This window comes from Pectinophora gossypiella, chromosome 9, assembly GCF_024362695.1.
Source record: "Pectinophora gossypiella chromosome 9, ilPecGoss1.1, whole genome shotgun sequence".
In the NCBI taxonomy this organism is placed as follows: Eukaryota; Metazoa; Arthropoda; class Insecta; order Lepidoptera; family Gelechiidae; genus Pectinophora; species Pectinophora gossypiella.
In genome coordinates this window covers 16039415-16063766 of record NC_065412.1, presented here as the reverse complement: position 1 = coordinate 16063766, position 24352 = coordinate 16039415, and the positions used below count along the sequence as shown (strand labels likewise).

Below are 24352 nucleotides of genomic sequence, written 5' to 3'. Positions count from 1 at the left end.
GTTTTCGAATACATGTTTGGATCATAAATGATTATCACCCGGTCAGCGGTGAAAGAAAACATCGTGAGGGAACCCACATTCTCGAGAAATGCATTTTCGGTGGTATGTGACCTTTGCGGGTTCTGTAAAAAACCAGATCTGTCAAATCTTCAGGTTAGGTAAGCGGACCCTGTGAAAAACGGGATAATGCTAGGGAGATGATGATGATGATTGATAGATAGATAGATCGTTTATTTGCATGAACACAGTACAATGGTCTTAATAAATAATATGTATGTCCTTAGTGTATTCAGCCTGCTGCTTGTATGATAAATGTATTACGCGGAAAATGGAAAGAGGAAGGGGAGGCCTTTCCCAAGCAGTGGGATCTTGTAGGCAAAATTAGATTAGATATGTATTATGAATTTATGACCAATACCATCACCACGATCATTATAGACGGCGATACCGCTCGCCTCTCACGTTGGTGTAACAGAAAGCTCGGTGAGTTGTGGGTACTTAGTTCATCTAGCAGTGAATGTACCTTAGACTATCCCAATGTATGTATTTCCATTCGGATACATACGAGATTTGATCCTGGCTGCCATTTATACCAAACATACGAGTTTGTAATTATATATTTTTTGCTTAAATTATCTTCCAGGAAGTTAGAAATGTAGTTAGTAAATAATCCATCACAGTAATTTACTCACATTAATTCAAGTGACTGAAAAATTACAGTCATTATATACGTTTTTCACGTAAAATAATAAAATTCAAGGCTTTATAACGAACTCAGCGTAAATAGAAGCTGTTTGTATTTGCTCTCAATTTAGTTAATATTTACAAGATTAAACGAACTTATCTCAATTATACGAAGCTCCTTGTTCGAGACGGGACTCCGTCCCTTCAATTTTAATATCCCGCCCTACAGTCTCTACAGGTGATGGAGTTATCCTAGAAACATGCTTTAAACATAATGATATTAGTTGACAGGTACGTCCAGGAAGCGGGAAACGAATCTTTTTTTAGCTTTGAAAATTGTGACGATGCTGGAGCATAAGACGTAGACTACATTGTAAACGGTCTCGAACAAGGAGCGAGTACAATTTTGAATTCCAACAATGTTCTTCTCGGTGCCAATGATTTTTGTAATTAGGTAACAGGAATGTTATAGGACCCAATTAAGTAGTTTGAAGCTACTTCGATAATGGGTTTGTGAATTAATTTAATTTTCGTTTTATTGACTATGTTAACTGTTCATCTGTCTCTATGCGGTTCATAATAGGAATTGGTGACTGCAAATTGTCTCCTAATTATCTTCTTAAAGTACAACTTTCACTAAGACAGTTATCTCGACAATTATAGTCAGCGATACGGCTCTACACCTATAACGTTGCTAACAAAGAACTCAGGTGAGGTGTGAGTACTTAGTTCATCTTGCGATGGATGTATCTGACTAGCCCGATTTACATATAGTCGTGAGTATGTTATGTTGAGTTATATTACTAGGTAGCTACTAAATAGTAAATATGTATTCGATTTTTTCCAACTACTCGATAGTTTCGACACAAAATGTGAATGTGTTTCTATGCTGTACCCATATTTTTTTATTAGTTGTATGTACTATAAGCTGCAAAAGTCCAATCAGTTTCTTGCAAAGTAATAGATTAAGTGGTTGCACTTAAGACCTCCTGGTTACGTGTCGTTTCTGTAATAGATCAAAAACACCTACAAAAACATAAATTGTGTAACTATGACAACTAATGGTTAATAATTTCACCACTGTTTACAAATCGCTGGCTCAGTGACTGAAGTTTGCTCTTTGATTGTATATAATTATACAAGTACAAGTACTGTTCTTAACAACTTTGTCTAAGAAATCATATATTTATTAAGTCGAACTCAAAAATGTGTTTTGAATTTTTGATCGTCTATTTGATGTTAAGATGGTTCATTTTGTACTAATGGAACACCCACGAAATATAATTCAGTTATTTTATGGTGTTTTTAAGGGAAAATGACCGTTCATTTTCCTTTAAAAACACCATAAAATAACTTAGTTTACTCAGTATTTTCCAATATCGATATTTTTTGTAAACTTTATTTATCTGAGATGTTGTGTATTCTGTCCACTCAGTGTGAAACGGCGCTAACATTCACCATCGCAGTATGAATCCAAACTAAACCGTGACGGATATCATCGCCACACGACCATTGCTATAAAAACAGTCCGATCAGAGTTATGATCCGTGCTTCGGAAGGCACGTTAAGCCGTTGGTCCCGGTACTTACTGAGGTAAGTAAGAAGTCGTTACATTAGCCATGTCAGGGGCCTTTGGCGGATCAATAGTAAGCCTGACACCAGTGTTGAAGAGGTTGGTGCTCCACCTCACAACTCAAACGATAGAAGAAGAATAAAAACAGTAGGATACAAAGTTTTTTTTACCTTTGATAGGTTTGCTCTTGGCCTCAGACTTGCCCGATGTTTTGAAATTACCTTAGATTAAGTTAGTTTTTTTTGACAATTAAGTTATAAGAAGTGTGTCAGGATCGAAGCAAATGGAATTCTATAGTCTCTGCTTACCCCGGTGGGAAATAGGCGTGAGTTTATGTATGTGTATGTATGTAAGTTATAAGAAACCGAAGTTTGGAGGTCGTAGAACTGTGTTTCTAGCTACGAACATTACGAGTATTTAACATGCATGTCGTAAAAAGCGACAGATGGACTGTATTATCTAACATGAATAACTCACGATTTAGGGAATGTAATCCCGATGTCGCCAAATCTCGTCTAATATTTCGGGATCAATCCCGAAGCATAATATGACTATTATATTGTTTATTGTTATTTGTTTTTTTTATTGTTTTGTTTTTTATATGATTTTAAAGTTAGTCAAATACAGGACTTGTGTTTCTACCCATGGTAGGGATTATGGACTTGACTATAATATGTATTCATTGTCTCCGCCATGGCGCGCCATATAAAAGACATCAACGACACACTTGTAATTATTTGGGCAACCCGTCTCGATATTTCCTTCAGACTAAAATACCAACATCATTTTAACAATAGTTAATAAAGTGATTTCACAAGTGACGTAACTTATTATTAGAATAATAGAACTTGCAGCTGACTGTAACTGAATGTGTTTTATATTTGAAAAGTGAGAAGTTTTCATAGCGATAAAATTGTTATTAAAATGTGGGTAAATCAAATTTATATACCTAAATATGGATGTATGCTAAAATATTATATTAATTCTGTTTCTTAAAATGTATTTTATTTCTGCGCACGTAGAAATAAACTACATAAACTTAACAAAAACAGCCTGTGTACGTCTCATTACTGCACACAGAGCTCCCCTCAATCAACCGGAGGGGGTACGGCTATGGAGCGTACTCCACCTCGAAGCATCTAGATCCTATTCTAGATTTAAAAAACTAACAAACAGGTCGCGTATGCAAAAATTTACACAAATGCGAGAATACTTTGATTTGATTTAACAAGCGCCTGCGCCACTGAGGTAAAGGTTCCTTTTATATAAAAAAAAAACAATTATCAACACTAAGCTCGTGTTAATAGATTTCAATCCATCAATATGCTTAATGAGATCTTTAAAGGAAATAAGATGCAGACAAGTAGATTAACAATGTCTTCATAAGGAAACTGTGTGCTTAATTAACATTGATTGTCGTATAATATTGCTTTAATTATGATAATTAAAGGGGAGAAAGACATATTAAGTAAAAATATTTGAATGTTTGTGGAAGGAAAACGTCTGCGTATTTCCGATGAAGAAAAAGAAACTCCTACAAAAGTCCGTCACTTCATACTTTTTCACTTTTATTCAATAATAAAAAAAAAAACTCGCGCAACTAACGCACCCATGCTCGAATTGCAGGGTCGCCATATAAGGATAGTAGTATTGAAACAACGGAGTCCGGTTAGATACTGATTTATTACAGCTAAGACTAAATACATGTACCTATCTTCTTATTACGTATACTTACTTACTTATGGATACTACAACTGTGATGATTACTTTTATATTTGGTGAGTGTCAGAATGGCAGGTCACTCTCGATGCTCAATAATTGCTTCCCTATTAGTGCCGTGGTAAATTTTATTTTTATGAATTTTTGAACATAACATAACATGAGCTCTCTGTTAGAGCAACGTTATAGGTGGAGAGAATAGTGGTGGAGAGCTGTATCTCAGTCTATAATGGTCGACCAAACTGTGTTAGTGAGAACTGCACTTAAAGTCGTAAGACCGAATGGCCTTTTAAAATCAAAATCACATTGTTTAACTATTGTGTCTAGAAATCTCGGTCTTCTTCTCGATAAATTAATAACTCTTTGTATAATTTTCGAATCAAGTAAAGTTAGCGACATTTCATAAAGCAAAATCAGCCACACATCTTACTATTCCAAATATGAAGTGTAAAAGCCAAGCTTGTGGGTTAGTAGGCCACATTCAATCAATTCATCTTAATAAGCAGTATTGCTATTTGTCATCTGTTGACATTGCGCCGTTACTTTTATAGGTATGCGTAAATGTCTAATTGTAATATTGGTTTTAGATTAATTGCTTCAATGTGGCCTTTCTAGACATCCGGATCTATTTTAAAAAATATTGTTTTTTTACAGGAACATAAGCAGATAAATGACACATGTATTAAATAAATAAATTTATCACTCTAAAACCCGCCTGTCTGGCCTGGGGGAGGCCTGTGCCCAGCAGTGGGACGTATATAGGCTGTTTAAGTTATGTTATCACCCTAATTTTGATTTGTCGTTTCAAAAACATTTCTTATTTATAATTAAAGCACATAATAACGGGTTCTTACCGCGTTTAAATCAGAGATATGAGACTCCCAATATTTCGGGAGATTTTCTTTTTTAGTTTATTTTCCCTATATTTCTTATTTAGCTGTAACTTATAAAATAGCATGCAAGAAATTCGTATATCCGATTAATCCGATAGTCTGAACGAAAAAGGAATAATTTATTCCATAATCAAAAAGTTCACTTTTTAAATGTCGAGTGTCCCACGTCTCCTTCACTTCCGGTACGCCGCATGCAACCTACATCACTTCCGGCACGTGCGTACCATCCGCCCTTTACACCCACTACTACCTGTCGAACAGGTGGTTGTTTAACATAACATAAATACGACTATATCCCAATTGGGGTGGTCAGAGGTACATCCATCGCAAGATGAACTAAGTATCACCTCACCGAGCTTTCTGTTAGACTAACGTGATAGGTGGTGAGCCGTATCGCCGTCGTCTATAAGGTCGAGCCAACTGTGTTAGTGCAAGTTCGGTACCGGGGTTCGAACCGCCGCGCCGCTATCCGTTTGAGAAGCAAGCCTATGTGCGGTCAGCAATACTAATACGTATACACTTTGAAATCGTGTCACATTAACTTTTTTGACAAATTAAACCGTAAGTCTCATTAAAAGTCAAATATGATGGTGCGACAGGGTTCTAAAGTGGGAACATGATATTGCTCGTGACTGTACCACTAGACCACAGTGCCTTTTATTATCATGGTGGTTGTTTGACTGGTGTTTATTTACTTGTTTTTTTGGGATTCAGGAGAAAGCAATAGTAAGTAGTAAAACACGCACTTTAGACTGGTGACTTGAGGTTCGGTTCTGTAATTTAAAAGTCGAATGTGACGCCATCTGTCGTAATTCCCATTAAACTAAGACAAGCAACAGCGCAAGGCACCATGGTAACCTAGCTGCTTGAAGTATTAGTAGTGCTACTCGCCGATAGATGGCAGAGTCAACTTCAGTAGAGCTTATCGTTATAATATTAATTAATAAAAATAATAAAAAAGTTTATTAAGATAAAATCTACGACACACATATACATTTACAACATTAAAATATACACACATTAACATATATATTTAGCTGGAAAACATAAAGGTAATTATATGGGTGCCGCAGTTCACCAAAAAAGGCCAGGGTTCAGTGAAAATTTACCCAGAGGGCAACACTGATTTAATAATAACTGACTGAATTATTTATTGCACGGTGCTTTGTTCAATGGAACAATTCTACAGACTGCACTTCATGACACGAGTTCATTCCACCATCCCCCTTTTATCTTCGGTATTTCCAGACGCACGGCCGGGTTCCATCCCTATTAGGTGGATATCCCAACTATACGCACAAAGCGTTTCGCATCGTCCTGCATTATGCGCACTGCTAGGGAGTGGAATTCTCTGCCGTCTTCTGTATGCATATAACCTGGATGCTTTCAAGACTAGAGTGAACAGGCACCTTCTGGGCGAGCGAGCTCCATCTTAGGCCTCATCAATGCCTTCGGGTAAGTCTGGGGCCAAAAGCAAACCCATCAAAGGTAAAAAAAGACAATACAGATACAGTTCACGCCTGTAATCCTACTTGGGTGGGTAGAGCCACAAGTCAACTTGCAACCATTTGGAAAACACTTGACACAATCGCATACCATGATTTCAATAGCTCAAAATGTATGTGTGAAGTGTGAGTTGTCATAAGTGGCCTGGCCTCTTATATTTTTTTCTTTACAACTGACAACACACTTAACAGCCCACACTAGCATTACGAGAGGTTTACCAAGCCTACAAAAGTAATCGATGACGGAATAGAGAATTATATTAGAAATAGGCAGCACCATTATCAGTCATGAATAATGTTATCTATAAGTAGGTATATCCTTGTGTTCTGTCCTGTACCAATTTATAAAATAAATTGTTACATAACAAAACATAGTATCAGAGCACCATGCCTGTATCTACGTAGAGGTATACTGTATATACAGCTACTCCTCGCCAGCTATGTTTAAATCCCATATAATAGCTTATAATCAACCTGTAACGCCCTAACCAAACTAGGGAACACAAAGTAATTTTTGTGATATTTCCCCACCGAGATTCGAACCCGAGCTCAACCACTGGATCACGGAGGCCGTTAAGCGGAAATTCGGAAGCGGAAAAAACGTGATATCAATGATCCAAATATGAATTTAATTTCATAAAAACGAATTCAGTTTCGAGCCCAACCCGTGATTGTCATTGTTAAAGTTATAAATAAATAAATATACGTATAGATGACTTTACGTTTACGTTTTGATGACTTTTTTTAGAGGCCTTTTCAGGCTTGAATCACCTGTTTGTCCGAAAAAGTAAGATGATTCGGAGTTACGGAGGGCACGTTAAGCCGTTGGTCCCGGCTATTAGCCGTAAAAACACCTCCACCAACCCGCATTGGAGCAGCGTGGTGGAGTATGCTCCATACCCCCTCCGGTTGATTGAGGGGAGGCCTGCGCCCAGCAGTGGGACGTATATAGGCTGTTTATGTTATGTTATGTATACGTATAGATGCAGCAGCGGTTGATTGAAGGAAGGCCTGTGCCCAGCAGAGAGACTTATTATATTTTAATTATAGAATAGAATAGAACAGAAATAGTTTATTATGAAAGGACGCCACACACAAAAAGAAAGACAACAATATTATATGAAATTTCCACTAAAACAATTACAAAAAAGCAAGAAGGATGTTAGTCGAAATGATCATAAGGTGGTGGTGGACGTCCTGATTATATTAAGTAAATGTATCTATAGATACAGCGATAAATTAATCTGTAACTTGAGCATGAAGTACCTATAAAACCATGGAGTAACATAAAACTGAGCCAGTAAAATAAACCTCTATGTAAAACCTAAAAATATCCATAATGGCGATAAGGCTATCCGTATAGAGTTCACCTGAGACAACAGTGTCGTCTGCCACACCATGTTTACATAATACCATCATAATCGGAGTGTATTTGCGTCGTATATCCGTTATATTCTATGCTGTCTATGTGCGTTACAACAGAACGCGACACTAAGGTATAATAACTTAATTTCGACTCGCAAATGAAGTTAATTTCTTCTTCTATTCTAGACTATTCATATTGCTTAAACTACAAATATACTTTACATACACACATACATACATAAACTCACGCCCACGTTCCCCGAAGGGGTGGGCAGAGCCACAAATAGTCAGAAGACTATTTGCAGCCACTTTTGATACATAGTCCTAAGATGGATAATGATGAACCCTGACACCAGGGTTGATGAGACCGGTAATTCACCTCACAACCCACATGATAGAAGATGGTGTAATTTCACGAGTTTCCATATTTTTAACATAAGTGAAGATGACATTGGTTGGTCAGCTGGGCTAACATGGGCACCGTGAAAATTATTGACTTGTTCAATCTTCTTGTGGGTTATGAGGTGCATTACCAACCCCATCAACCCTGGTGTCAGGGACCGATTCAATAAAGTTTGTTTTTTCCTAACATGCGTGCCTACGTGATTTTGTTAGTATTTTGACAGAACGGCATGACTTATTTGGCTTCACATATTAGCACCAGTCGACAAAACGACATAATTATATCGTCAAAATCGATAAAATGACCGTGACAAAAGTTTATCACGGTACGCACGTTAGCTCTACTGGTGTATCTCACACACTAATTACTAATTAGTGTCAGTTAACAAGCTGTATGTGATTAGGTACCATCTGTATATTATGACTTGATTGCACCTTATTTCCTGCGCAATTGTGCCAAGGAAGCCAAGGTATGGCAAACCTTTGCAATAAGAATATGTTTAAGGGTGCTACCAGACCAATCGATCGATCATCGATCGACTGCATCGATCAACGTCGATCGAAGTTGATCGACTGGTCTGGTAACTTTAATTGATCGACAGATACTGTTCGATTAAGCAATCGATCGATTGCCGGGCGAGAACACCGATCGATCGATAATTGATCCGTCGGTCTGGTAGAAACTATCGATCGACATCGACTATTCTATTCTACCATCGATCGATGCTGTCGATCGATGATCGATCGATTGGTCTGGTAGCACCCTTACAATCTTTTTTGAAAACATTTTTTTTTTATTTTACGACCAGCGATGTGCCGTTCCCGGGAATGTTCCCAAAGTGGGGATGTTTCCACTGTCAAAATGATTTAATAGCAAGGATACTGGCTGCTTTTGTTTTTCAAATTGTTCTTTCTTGTACGGTCACGAGTACTAATATGTATGTACACTTTGCTTTGTATCCGTCTTGCTTTTTTGTTTGTAATTTTTTTAGTGGAAATTTTATATGATGGTGTCGTCTTTTTTTTTGTGTGTCCTTTTATAATAAACTTTTTCTATTCTTTCTTTCTTCTATTTTTTGAAACCATCTCACATTAACTTTTCGGACAAATTAAACCGGAAGTCTCATAAAATGTCAAATAATGATAGTGCGGCAGGGTTCTAAAGTGGGTACATAATATTGCTCATGACAGTACTCTGGGGGTTAAAAGGCCACATCACGGCATTTCATCTAAAAAAGCAATATTGCTATTGGACATTTGCGCATATAAAAGTGCGCAATGCAAACAAATGTCAAATAGCAATATTGCTTTTTTAGATGAATTGACGGATCTCGTCATTTTGTGATTCGGGATTGAAAATTTGTCGAGATTTCGCGAGATCGGGATTTCATTCCCTAGTGATAATGTCAATATTATAAGGTTTATTACCTCTGCTCTTACATTATACATTTATAATATACTAACACCGGATATAACTAAATTGGTTTCTCATTGCACGCAGCAAAATCTAAATCATTAATCACAATAGCATATAATTTGCAGCTGGTATAAGGTGGAAAGGTCATATGTTTTATTATACAACCATTCAACAGTCAAGATGTAAAAAATGACGCTACCTCAAATCTATGTCTAGGACTTATTTCTTTGATGCTTTGTTTATGCCTGTTTTTTGTTTTTATCAAGTTCGTTGGTTTTATGGTTCTCGAGGCCGTTATTTTACATAGGTTACATTTCATTTTCCTTTTCTAAATACAAGGTGGTAGGTAGGTAGGTAGGTAGTGACATCGTAACGAATGCTGAGGGGTAAGAGCTCATGATGCTCAGTAGTAACTGAGCAATTATTTTGAATTCTACTTCTATACTTTTGCGACGGAAAATTCCACTGGATTACTATCCAGTGGAATTTTCTGGATAGTAATCCAGTGGAATTTTCCATCGCAAAACTATAGAAGTAGAATTCAAAATAATTAAAAAAAAGCTCAAAAAACGTCATGAGTACAAGTGTTCTTGCATTTTGGTGGATAAGAAAATGACGGACATAACTTAAAATTAGGAGGTGTCTGCAGGAATCGGGACCATAGTTAAAATAACATTAAAAAGTGCTCCTTACCTGTGTTTGCGGGCGTCCGTCTTCGCTTAGCCGAGGCTCGCTTCACCACGGTCGAGACCAGCGAGTCCATCTCGCTTCCAGAGTCCCACCTCGGTCGAACCTGTCTCAACTGCGGGATAGGTACTCTCACATCGTCCTCTGTATCCCTATCACTACTGGTCGGAGGAAGGTTGCTCTCATCACTTTCAGGAGCTGGATTGACTTTCATACTGAAGTCATTTAAACTTCCAATCGCCGTTACATCTTGCAGCTCATCTGAGCAAGTGAAGGGATGTGTCAAAGTTCTTTTGATATTGCTCTTCCTGTGTTTGACCTTGACTGATCCTTCGGAGAGTGATCTTTTATAAAGCTTGCAGTCAGTTTTGTCGCGGCTCTTCAGGTCTGAGGGAGAGAGGGATTTCTTCCTGGAGTGACGGCGTTTGTTGCACCGCTTCTGGCGGCTGGATTCGCGTGCTGGCTGCATCGTGGAAGCATTTGTGAGGTCTGTAATGATAGAGAATATGGAGTTTTAGAGGGTGGTATACTCTTTAGTAGACGAAGATACCTTTGTATCTTCAACCGTATAAAGCGGTTCTAGTAATACACAGATAAAAAATCTATTTTTTATTTTGTAATAATATAATATTTAAAAATGATCTTATTAAAAAAAAACTATTGGAGTATTATCGTTAAATCATAAACTACCATATCCGACATAATTATTTCATATTTTATGGTTATAACTGTCAAGTAGCCAATTGTTTATTGTTTTTAATAATATTTTTATTAAATTATTATTATTAAATATTAATTTTATAATAATTTTTATTCGAAGTTTATTATTTTAAATGAATGCTATATTTTATAACATCTAAGATAATATAACTGGGATTCGCTTTATAGACCGTAATAGATAATAATACTGTACTGAAGGTGCATATATTCACCACGCACGACCTGCGTTCAAAGAGTGGAAAGAAATAAAGACTGGCCATAAACATTGTTATTAAATAACGTAGTCTTGTTTCTATGCTGGAGAGGGAATAAAAAAACAGAATGCGTTCAGCTGCTTATCTTCCCCAGCATATCGTAAAACCAATCGATTGTGTCCTTTCAAGCATGTTGGGCTTACTCGAGATAATTACGTTACCTAATCTGTGATAATACGCGTGGTGCGGGCTATTAGCCGTCATAACACCTCCACCAACCCGCATTAGAGCAGCGTGGTGGAGTAAGCTCGATACCCCTTCCCGTTGATAAGAGGGGAGGCCTGTGCCCAGCAGTGGGACGTATATAGACTGTTTATGTTATGAACACTGCTCTAATCACCTTTATTACTGTAAATCTCTCTCTCTATTTAAGAGCTGCGCTCTTGTCGGTGGAGTAATCGCCATTCCTCTCTTCTTCCCGCCAAAACCTTCACCTCCCGATACGACACGACCTGCACCTTCTCTTTTATTTGTTTCATAAATGTTATCCTAGGTCTACCCCTTCCCCTCTTCCCTTCAATTTTTCCTTCTATAATGTTTGTTATAAATGAATCGTGTCGTATCAGGTGGCCAATCATATTTCCTACCAATCATACTGTAAATAGTTTCCAAGTAATGAAGTATTTTGTATTTGTAATACTCGATTACTACGGTAAAATAGGTACAGAAAATCCGTTGAAAAGTACCTACCGTTCATTCTTTGAAATGTCTATCTTTATTCTATGATATCGAGTACTTTACCGTATAAGGGTACCCCATCAAATCTCTTATTTTAAATATTAAGTAACAGTCACCGTAGACGGAGAAGAAGAACTCACGCCCTTAATCCCTAATGGTGTGGGCAGAGCCACAAATAATCAAAGACAACTTGCAGCCACTGTTGATACGCGAAGTCCCAAGGCTTAGTTACATTCGTAATTACAAACAATCAATAAACTCTGCACGTTGAACAGAAAATAAAACTTTTACAACAAAGGACTGTTTTACAACCTTATAACTTGTAACATTAGTATGGATATTGAATACTCAGTACATCGTACACATAAAATTTTACTGTATCCTTTAAATGCATACAGAAAATATAGCTATCTACTTGTAGTATTAACTACTACACTTGTACTTGTAGTTGGCGAAGATGTAAGCACTGCAGGACGAAAGGGTGCAAGTCACAGAGACTGTAACCACTATTCAGAGGCGGAGGACAGGAGTCCTAGCACGGGTTTGAAATAGACTACTCTAAGCGCCATTCCCCTCGCGTCAAACCGAGTACTGCGGGGCGGAAGGCTAGAAGGAAACCACTGCCCTAAAAAAGTTGCATGGAGAATGCTACACCGACAAGAGTGTGGCTCTTAACTTTTTGATGACTTGAAGTAGTATGACTTGATTCTCTTAAGAACCCGATACGGAAGTGCTCAGTTAATTGAGTTCGTAATTTGTAGTGCATTAAGGTTCATTGACCTACATTAAGTGTCTTGTACTTGTGTGATATATATATAGAGATAATTATAGATCCCTTACTTGGTACAGTTAGGTTTGAAACATTCTTATAAAATGACGGCTGTAAGCTTTATTACGACACCGAAACGACAGTAACAGTGATAAAAATGTATGGAATTGATATAAGGTGACATCAACGGTCTTAGCCAAGGTACAAACGATTATGACAAACGACAGCGGCCTGTGCCCAGCACTGGGACGTATATAGGCTGTTTATGTTATAACAGTGACAGTGATGAAAATGGATTGGATTCACATAAGGTGGCATCAACGGTCTTAGCCAAGGTACAAACGATTATGACAAACGACAGCGGCCTGTGCCCAGCACTGGGACGTATATAGGCTGTTTATGTTATAACAGTGACAGTGATGAAAATGGATTGGATTCACATAAGGTGGCATCAACGGTCTTAGCCAAGGTACAAACGATTATGACAAACGACAGCGGCCTGTGCCCAGCAGTGGGACGTATACAGGCTGTTAATGTTATGTTATAACAGTGACAGTGATAAAAATGGATGGGATTGACATAAGGTAACATCGAGGGTCTTAGACAAGGTGCAAACCATTATGACAATCGACAGTGACCTGTGTCCAACAGTGGGACGTTATATTATGTCATGACAGTGATAAAAATGGATGGGATTAACATAAGAAGATATGGGACTGACATTTCACTTTGTGACAAGTCAGTTCCAGATATTATACGTATAGATACCAGTGGGGTTAATAAGGCCACATTAAAGCAATTCCTCTAAGAAAGCAATATTGCTATTTGACATTTGATTGCATTGCGCACTTACTTTTATATGCGCAAATGTCAAACTGCAAATGCTTTGTTAGATGAGCTGCTTCGATGTGGCCTTTTTAACTCCCCCAAGTTCAAACTAGCATAAGTGAATGTTCCATTATTCTATATTCTGCCTAGGTGAATACGGTTTTTGACAGCGAAATTTTTTTTGTTTCGCTTTTCATTATCTGCTTTTATGTTCACTGCATTATCAAAGTCGAATTTTTGATGGGTATTATACGGATTAACAACCTGACCAGTTATATAAACCATGACTACTTTTGTCGCGGTGTTAAAGAAGTGTTTACGATAAAAATAATCAAAAAAAATAAACTCAGTTTAGAAAACAATTTCATTTTTCTTTTCATTGCATTTTATATTAATGCTTTTGGAACGGAAAAATATTAAGGTAGGTTACTAAGTAGCATTTTTATTTTGTTTCTTTTTTTTGCATCTATAGCAAGAGTAAAAATATATTATTAGAAAGTATGACGAAGTATGCATGCACGCACGTTAAGCTTTGGTCCCGGGTTATTAGTCCTAACACCTCCACCAACGCGCGGTGGAGCAGCGTGGTGGAGTATGCTCCTAATAGGCATTTGTATGGAAATACTGCACCGATTATGACGTCATCGATAAATCTGGTCAAACGCTCTAATCATTGTTACTTACGTAATTATTTTCGCAATTAAAATTTGTAGATAATTCAACAAGAAGTTTGGTCAGTGTCGTTTGTATTTCTAGATTATTTTTTATAATTTATCTTAGGCTAGTTTAGATAAGTTTTAGGCTGCGTTTCCATTGACGCGGAGCTGTGCGGAGATGAGCGGAGATGTGCAGGAATCGACCAACCACCGTGAGGGAGAGAGTGACAGAGCGTCTTCGTTTTTCGCTCTCTCGAACGCTGTGATTGGTCAAATCCGCACATCTCCGTTCTTCTCCGCCCATCTCCGCGTCAGTGGAAACCCGGCCTTAGAATGATGTAGGTGTGTAATTTTTGACAGGTGTATAAATTACATGGTATCATCCCAATTTCTGCCGAGTTCGAGACCGTAAATGCTTATTATAAAGGAGAAACTATGATTATTATATTTCTTATCGCGGAAGGTAACATAATTCAGATAAATAATGCGATGCCATTGTTAAGAAAACCGCAACAAAACATAAAACTGATTTCCTCTACAACAACCTTCGCTTTGTAGTTTTTATAATCCAAGTTACAACTGAATAATTGTGAAAAACGTTATTTTTATAATTAATTATTTCAGAAATAATCATCTTTTACGAACATCGTTACACGATATCATATTCATATCTATTTTACAATCAAGATAATAATGCTAGTGTAAATAATTACAGTTATAATTAAGTAATAACATATTTTTTTTAATTATAATAGTAACAAGTTTTACTTTAAAGTTATACCTAATGTCATGCATGACGAATTAGCAGTATTTAGCAGCTATAAAATACGAAAATGTGTTTTTTTTTTATTTAAATTGGCAAACGGCCAAACGAAAATATGCACCAGTGATGTGTTTACTTTGTATAAATGTCGCAAATAAAAGTACTTACAAAGTGATAAAATAAATATGTACATAGCCATCGGATAGACCTAACCTAGTATTTACTACACTTCATTAAAATATAGATAAGCATCTATTATCGACATTATTTTGACGTATCTAAATTTATAGTACCAAGATATCACAGATAACAAATACAACTAATAGGTTAAATAAAAAACTTGATAAAGTAAGTGGGATCTTGCGACAAAAATACCTTTCGTCGCACGACCGCAACCGCAGACCGAGGAAATTATATTTTATCTCCCTTGCATCAGTATCACTGTATCAACACATAAACCAAACTCACGTCACGACAAACAAGCAAAATTAATTACGAGTTACATACACTGCACAAGGACACGATAAAACACCCAATTAACTTTTTAAATTATCACTTTTTAAACTTCGAACGGCTTTTCGAATTATTTTTGAAGATAGCTTTTGAATTTTCGATATTTCGCGCGCTACTTTCACCGACTCGAAGCAACGACTGACATTGCGTACAGCCTAGTGCACGTGTTCTAAAAATTAAAAAGTTTAAAGGTCGCGAGGTGCGCGCGTCCGCAGTCAACGGTGCTGTAAAATGTACTGGCGTTTTGTTTAACTGTAAACGCGGTTGTAGCGCCGTATAAGGGTGACAAGGTTTTCAGCCAGTGAGGTTTGACAGACTAGTTTTATGTGGGAGAATACGGAACATTTTATTCACGTTTCATCACTTCGGATTATATTTTAGTTTTGATAGTTACATCCGAACTTTATGTTCCTTGACCAAATAAAGATTGAGAGATATATATCTGTATTTTACGGAGGTCCGTGTTGCTCTATGGTATTTTTATTTTGTTAGTATTTAAGAATTTATATTTCTACGGAGACGGCCATAATATAACGGGGACACTGTATTATGTAAATTCTTCACGGTTCATCTTGTGGATCGGCGATAAGCAAAATGATTGGCATGCTTAAAATACCTAATTGATAAAATGAAAGTAGGTACCTGTGACCATAAAAATGACCCTTCTTACAATTAAACTTTATTTTTAAATCAATTTAACAGTTTGTTGTTCCTTTTTAAATTACCATTGTTAGCTACCATTTTCGATAATTTGTAGGCGAATTAAATTGGGTGTAGGCGAACCTTAATTAATACCTACTCAACTACGCGCTTTTGTTGCGATGGTGTACCTACACTATAAAGATATACACAAAAGGATTTCCGTCATACCTACGTAACACTCACGTTATTCTTTGTTACCGGGATGGACAGTTGTAAACTGTAAAAACGTAGTTAACATATTATACACATTTTGATTGGATTTTTAACCGATGTATTGTGTCAAACCACATAACGATTGTGATTGGTTGAAAATGACGACTCCTGACAATTTATTGAAGCGAGTCAATCACAGGATAGAATTTCTATCTGTCAAGATATTAACTAGTTATTATTGTTGTTTGTGTTCGAGTTATTGAGGACAGAAGAGACAAGATGATTGGACACTTAATAAGACACGACGAATTTATTAAAAACATCATAGGAGGGAAGCTAAAAGGGGAAGACCAAGAAGAGCTTACATGGAACAGATTAAAGAGAAGGCGAACGTCGTGTCTTATAAGGAGGTGAAGGATAGACAAGAATGGAGAATGCTACACCGACAAGAGCGTGACTCTTAAATTAGTGATGTGATGAAGATATTAACTGAGGTACTTATACGAATAGGCAACCTATGGTGCGAAGAGTAGCACGATAGGCGAATGATGCACTTGATACTAATATAAGTACCATAGCTAGTACTGTTGGCAACACAGGGGAAGATGCTTTACTTTTTAATTTTATTCACGGCTTTGACTCGAAATGGATTATTTACACTACACGCACAGAAACGTGGGATTTTAAAAGAGCGTAAAACTTTAAGAAAAGAAGAAATGTGAAGCGAACAAAGACAAGAAGGTGTGTGAAGGTTTTTGTCAAAGATAAATTGACAGTAGTCACAGCCCAAACACTCCATAAAAAATATAGTTCTTACTGTGTGCCGCCTAACGCGTAAGTGCAAGCGGCTTACGGGTTTTAAAGCTAAAGTAAGCCCCAGAGGGGTTGAGGTCGGAATACGATACGGATCGGCGCGGGGCGGAGTGTTACCGTTCTATACGTAGTATTACTCTTTATTCTGTTATTATTGTCGTTGACCGCTACTACAGTTACGTAAAGCCATAAGTGTTTTTATAAAAAAAATACTGTAGTCTATACTTAACAATAAAACGAGTCACTAAACTGAATTGTTTTTTGCACATCTAAAGTGAGGTCTAAATCGTTACATTGACCAATAAATCCCCTTTAAACAATCAAGATCTAATTGCTATGTAATGGACGTTACGACAGTAACCTATAAAGCTGACACAGGATGTTACTTATTTTGTAGATGTAGGTAATATCATTTTATTATATAATGAGATGTGGAAGTTTAAAACGGGACAGTTTTATAGCCCTAGGGGGCCGTCCATTAATCATGTGTTTTTTTTTTTGCATTTTTAACCCCCCCCACCCTTGGTGATACATGGTGAGGTTCAAGACTACCCCCCCATCCCATATCACGTGTATTTTTTTAGTACTTACCAAAATAATTGCACGAAACGCCGCTTTTCGGTTCAGTATCGCGCGTTTGCAAAAAAAAATACTCATGATATATTACTACACCCCCCCTTATGATATTTCGTGATTTTTTCATGGACCCCTCCCCCCTCTCGAGCCTCGCATGATGAATGGACGGCCCCTAGATGGTATTTGGAGGATTTTTTATATTTATAGGCGATGCTGATAAGAAACACGAAGTCATAGAATAAGGAATCGAACTATAGAACGGCAACTCTCCGCTCCCCGCTAGCGGCTGAGCTAGGTTTACCTCACCCCGCTCGGTCTTACTTTAGTCCTCAATTGTAAGGGCGTCAGACGTGACTCACACATATGAGTATGTACGATAACGTCAATGTGTAGTGTTTGTGTAAAACGAGGTGTTTTGTATGAAGTGTCCGGTGTAATTAAGTAGTTGCTCCCACCGTGATAGGTGGTGCGCCGTATCACCTGTACATTGGTCGAGCCAGCTGTTTAAGTATAATAATAATAAATATATTACATTTGTACCCATTAGTAAATAACGGATTTCCGCAATATAACGCCCGACTCTATTAACTACCGGTGTTTCTATTAACTCGTTAGAAATCACGGGAGTCATTTTATTTATCAAACCAACGTAAAATTTTCCATCTCAGATTACCTACTGGGAAATAATTGTGTGTAACACTAGTATTTTAGACCGAGTCGTGTTTTCCTGTGTCATTGAATGCCTCTGGCTCTACGGTCACTTATCTCTATTCTCTGGCCTCATAGGAATCCTATTGATTGCTCTGTCATTATACCATTAGCAGAGAATAAGGAATAATACGTATAGAATGGCAACTCTCCGCTATCCACCAGCAGCATCTGACCTAGGTTTACCAAATCGAACACAGTTTAGTCCTGAATCGTGAAGGTGATGATGATCCAGCCGATTTCGGCTACGGGGACTGCTTCAACTCCGACGTTCATGGGCTCGCATTTGGCTTATATAGCCAATCTTATCAGAAAAGACTCGCACATAGCGGGCTCACAAGCACACCATTTAATTATGTATAATTGATCGCCGCAGGCGGTCTGTCTTTCAATTCATCGCGTTTGGCGTCAAGCTTTGAATCGTATGATGTCAGACACACACACAGATGCGCGTGTACGATAATGTCAATGTGTATTGTTTGTGTAAAACGAGGTTGTTTGTATGAAGTGTCCAGGGTGTGCCTTAAGTATGGCTACAAAGTCATGCTTATTGTAAACGCAGGCGTCGAAGGGCTGTGGGTTTTTTTAACGTAACTTATTTTAGACTTGTCGCAAATGGCATTAATTACTTGGCCAGACAAATGGGAAGCGCTGCGGGCTCTTACGCGGTAGAAAATTTAAGACAACTGCTCTCAGGGTGCCCAGTTGGCCGCGAACTTCGGCTCAGAGCGTCGTCTACGAGGATTATATTTGAAAGATAAACCCTGAGTGAAGGAAATCGTTTTATTAAATTAGTTTATCTATCCTGAAGATTTGACAGGTTGAGTTTTTTACAAACAGAGGTTAAGTAACATACCTCCGAAAATGCATTTCTCGAGAATATGGGTTTCCTGACGATGTTTTCCGTCACTGGGAAACATGTGGTAATCATTTATAATGCGAAAAACAAATTCGAATATATTTGATTTAAAATTTTTAAGCCCGTGTTGGGATTCTTTTCCAACCATACTATACGGTATAGCCTGCACTTCCTCTAATTAGTGAGACTCATTCCAGGGATGCCTGCAAACTGTATAGAATAGATCTACAGTTAAGATAATCGTGGTGTAAGTATGACGAGGTTACCTTCCCATGCGGCACTTCCCATAGAACAATGGTGTCGTTTATCATAAAATTATATCCCCATTCGGTTTGTGTGCTCTGCTTATGATTCTTGTTAAATGTAGTCTAAGTATTGGCTGTCATTTTGATAGCGTTTGTTAGTTTACGACAGTCTATCTAAATGCGAATCCTCCTAGGCATATCGTAAAAATCAACTATGAAAAAAAATCGCTTCTAGCCATACAGTTTTTAAATCATCGGGGGGCACGGCAGTGTCCTCGCCAAGTCGAGCGCGAAGTAAACACTGCCGTACCATCCTTTACTGGATAAGACCAGAACGCCGAAATTTTCGTCATCCAATAAGCCTTTAAGTAATCACATACCTACTTAAAATCCAAAATTTTATTACTTTTTAGAGATAAACAAGCAGTTATCGAGACTTTGTAGGATATTGTGTTCATCTTAAAAGATCAATACAATACCTTCTTTTTTGACATGACTTACTGGGGATTTGTAGCGAATGGCATTAACTACTTGGTCGGACAAATAGGGAGGGCTGAGGGCTCAAATAGGAGTTCAATAAGTTCACGCATATCGTGAAGGGATAAGGCTAATGCGATAAATAAACCAATTCTATTGGCTGCATGTCTGGTGACTTACTAGTTCTGCCCACAGTGATAAGCATGCTGACTTCTTAGACACTAGTGCTAAGATGTTAACTTGAAACTTCACTCGACTCGGCCTCAGCTTTGGTATTTTCAGTTGACGTTTATGTCCTTGACTTGAGGACTTTACTTACTGGAGTCTAGTATATCATACTGCCAACATAATAATACGAAAATAATGACGTCACACCTCTACTCAACCTCACTGGAGTAAACTCGAGATAGGGTTGAGGCGCCGTCTAAGAATATCGATTTTTAGGTGATTTTGATGTCTTCCTTAACGTCGCCGCAACTGAAGACGGTGTAATACATACTGCCCTTCTTTCCTTTTGACCGTCAACCATTTTAAATTTCGAAATTCTCATTTCATTACGCATTTCCTTTCATTTTACGCTGACGCATTGCATCCCCGACCTTTATAAGATCAACGTATATTATACTGCTTAGCTCTGGCCGTGCCCTCTAATTTTGGATAGTGATCATAAATTCTTCACTGTATCTTATATAGCATCGTTATAATTTCATTGTGAAGTGCTAATTAATAAACTGGGTATTCCTGTTGGTGTTACTATTTTCGTCGTTATTACTAATTATTAAAATGTGTGTGGATTGATTTATTTCACCACTCGTAGACTGTATTAAAGGAAACGCTGATTGTTTTGCCACTTCTTATATAATTCGGTTTTAGTAGATAATTACAAAGGTTACAAACACGTCCGACAATAAGGGAAGATCGATGAATACAAAATAATTTAAAAAAAGTAAAGAATTAATATTTTTTATAAACTTTTTTTTTAGATATTTTTATGCTGCAATTGTCAACACTAATTATCCCACTCTCCTGCTATTACTCTGCTGGTACGTCGGGACTCCATCCCCATCTATCGTGCTGCAACGAAGTCGAGAAAAGTTCGAGTTCACACCCTAAAATACGGGTATTAGCCACTTTCCACGCATAGAGAGATGGTGGCTAAACAGAATTTGAATAAAGAAAAATCCGAATAAATGAATGTTAAATGGACAGAAAAAGTTGAGTTTAAACACGCGGCTTTTCCACTCGCTAAGTGGTTTATCTTAAATGGTAATGAGCCAACTTGTCCTATGCGTCTGCGTAGCAAAGGCTGCAAATTGTCTTGAAGCCAAGGACATATTGGTGCAAGGTAGGGTTCAAGTCGGCGCTCCTCGTTGGAGAAGTAAGCCGATGTACCACAGGGCCACAATGGCCGATGTAGGTTTGTTTGTTCGTATACTCTTTATTGCTTTAAGATACAAAGGAAATTTACATATAATTTATCGTTAGATAAAGCATAGGCGAGCTTATCCCTTATTGGGATTTCTTCCAGCTAACCTTGGACAGCCTGAAAGAAACTCAGTGGGCCGGTGTTATCACGCAATAAATGAGTTGATATCTATGAATTACAAGTAAACTAAATGTATACTTATTAATAATATTACTAAACACGTACATAGACTAATTATCATTAATTACATATATAATTATTTTACAGCCTCCGTGGTCTAGTGGTAAGAGCGTTCGGTTCACGATCTGGAGGTCCGGGTTCGATTCCCGATGGGGACATTGTCGAAATCACTTTGTGAGACTGTCCTTTGTTTGGTAAGGACTTTTCAGGCTTGAATCACCTGATTGTCCGAAAAAGTAAATTGATTCCGTGCTTCGGAGGGCACGTTAAGCCGTTGGTCCCGGCTATTAGCCGTAAAAACACCTCCACCAACCCGCAGTGGAGCAGCGTGGTGGAGTATGCTCCATACCCTCTCCGGTTGATTGAGAGGAGGCCTGTGCCCAGCAGTGGGACGTATAGTATAGGCTATTTATTCAGTTATTCAATTATTTTACAAGATATATACAAATATAAAACAGATATATTGTAATATATAGTACAGTACGATACGCTAGTGTGCTACAGTAGTAGGTACGATGTGACTTTTCCGATATAATTGTCAACGAGGCATAGTAAGCGTTTTTCGCTTCTTACTTAAGTAATTAGAGTATTATTCAGTTTTTTTAAGAGCTCTACTTTCATTGTTGGCTATGCAAGTAGTATAATTTTATTAAGTAAACATTTACCTGCCGATTGAATTATTCAGAAATAGGTTTGTCGTAATCGTCGTCGTGACTATAATATTTTCTTGTCACGACTCTAAGTAGGTAATCAGTTCACTGTATTTAGCATTTTGTTTCTAAACAGCTTCATTCGATTGTTTTCAAGTTATTTGTATATTTACGTAAATATTTTAACCCTTCCACGGACAGAGACCAGGGGTCATTGATGGTTCATAATAGGTAGTATGAGAGTATGACAACTTGGAATCGAAACGTCATTATGTTAGGTTTTCTGTAATTTTGTGCGAATTTGTGTTGCCTTCATATGGCAACACTAGGAGAAAGGGTATAAAAAGGCGTGTTTGTCTTTCATTGGGGCTTTTTTGATTCGAGCACGCATCGAAGGCAGACGTACCATTTTGAACACGTGTACACTTGTGTTTGAGCACGCGTGCGTTTTGGAAATTTAGAGTAAGTAACCAATATACTTATTATTTATTATTTCAATGGTTGTTTTATTTATAGAGCATGTACCTGAGGCAGCTTTATGTATATCCAGGTATCCGTATGTTAGTTAATGATCATGTTACCGTGGTATTACTACATTTCAGAAGTGGGATGGTATCCATATTTGTTAATCAGGATACACCGTTTTTGAGATATTTTACTTTGGAAATATATCTGTATAAATATATACATATAGGGTTATCTGAAGAATATTTACATGTTCCAATGTTTTCGAGTTCCAGATTATGCCTCTTGAAGACGAGATCGTTCCACGAAGACGACTGACGAGCCGAGACGAGCCGAGACGAGCCGAGCCGAGCCGAGCCGAGCCGAGCCGAGCCGAGCCGAGCCGAGCCGAGCCGAGCCGAGCCGAGACGAGCCGAGACGAGCCGAGACGAGCCGAGACGAGCCGAGACGAGCCGAGCCGAGCCGAGACGAGCCGAGACGAGCCGAGATGAGCCGAGACGAGCCGAGACGAGCCGAGCCGAGCCGAGACGAGCCGAGCCGAGCCGAGCCGAGCCGAGACGAGCCGAGCCGAGCCGAGACGAGCCGAGACGAGCCGAAACGAGCCGAGACGAGCCGAGCCGAGCCGAGCCGAGCCGAGCCGAGCCGAGCCGAGCCGAGCCGAGCCGGGAGCGCAGCCGGAGAGAGAGCCGGGAGTGCAGCCGGAGAGAGACGTCGCTTCACGCGTCGGCACAACGAGCGACACAGCCAACGACGTCGCGGCGAAGGGCAGGAGGTGCGACGTTCGTCGGCAGCTAAGGGAATAGAAAGGTCAGATAGCCCTACATTTTCATCTAAAGATGTTCTTAATATTGTTGAATCATTAGTTAACTTAAGATCTTAACCTAATCCGACAGCAGTCGCCACATCACATCCTTCCAGTAGTATTATGAACCATGTTACCCGAATTTGGACCCTCATCGAAAAGTCAAAAGATTGATACTTGGTTAAAGAAAGTTAATGAGTGTGCCACTGTTTACGGATGGGATGAGAACAACCGTTATCCACTTCGCAATGCAGAAACTGCAGGAGTTGGCCAAAGTTTGGTATGAAAGCTTCAATTCTATTTTGTACAGCTGGGCAGAATGGCAGCAAAAGTGGTTAGACGCATTTCCTTTTGAACATGATTATGGCCAATCCCTGGAGGATACGCTTAGGCGAAAGAGTAGGTTTGGTGAACCGCTAGAGGTTTATTATTATGAAGAATTAGCCATCGTGAACCGGTGTGACATCGAAGGGAAACGAGCCGTGGACTGCATTATCCACGGATTAAGTGACAAGATAATTAGATCCGGCGATAAGCGTTACGATGTACGCAGCCTGATCAACTCCATTTTCTGATGAGTAATAAGGAGAACCAACCGCCGCCCGATCGCTTTCATTTTAATAAAACAAAGTAGTCGACTGAATCCACAGCGGGAAGTAATAATGACAATAGGGATAAATCAGTTAAGACTTCAAAAAAATTCAAGTTACAAATTATTTTGTTTTAACTGTAGGGAAAAAGGTTACCCGTATCTTAAATGCCCCAAACCTCTGGTCCAATGTACAGGATGTCGTAGGTTCGGTCATAAAATGGAAACTTGCAGAGTCCCTTTTTTTTTTGAAAACCGTGATAATCTAGGTAACATTCCTA

The 24352-nt window shown here is 38.3% G+C and overlaps 1 protein-coding gene across 2 annotated transcripts in view; it reads right to left on the bottom strand.

Annotated features, from left to right (window-relative positions):
- The window catches only part of LOC126369598 (uncharacterized), a 149851-nt gene that overhangs the window by 82116 nt on the left and 43383 nt on the right, over positions 1-24352 (bottom strand). The window contains exons 1-2 of one of the 2 annotated variants that reach the window (XM_050014084.1): positions 15289-15580; positions 10252-10734 (exon numbers count right to left, since the gene is read on the bottom strand). In XM_050014084.1, coding sequence (XP_049870041.1) covers positions 10252-10714 — 463 coding nt within the window. In that variant the 5' untranslated portion in view covers positions 10715-10734; positions 15289-15580. Of the gene's footprint in view, positions 1-10251; positions 10735-15288; positions 15581-24352 lie in introns of those variants that run through there. The other variant, XM_050014083.1, reaches the window with a different exon arrangement.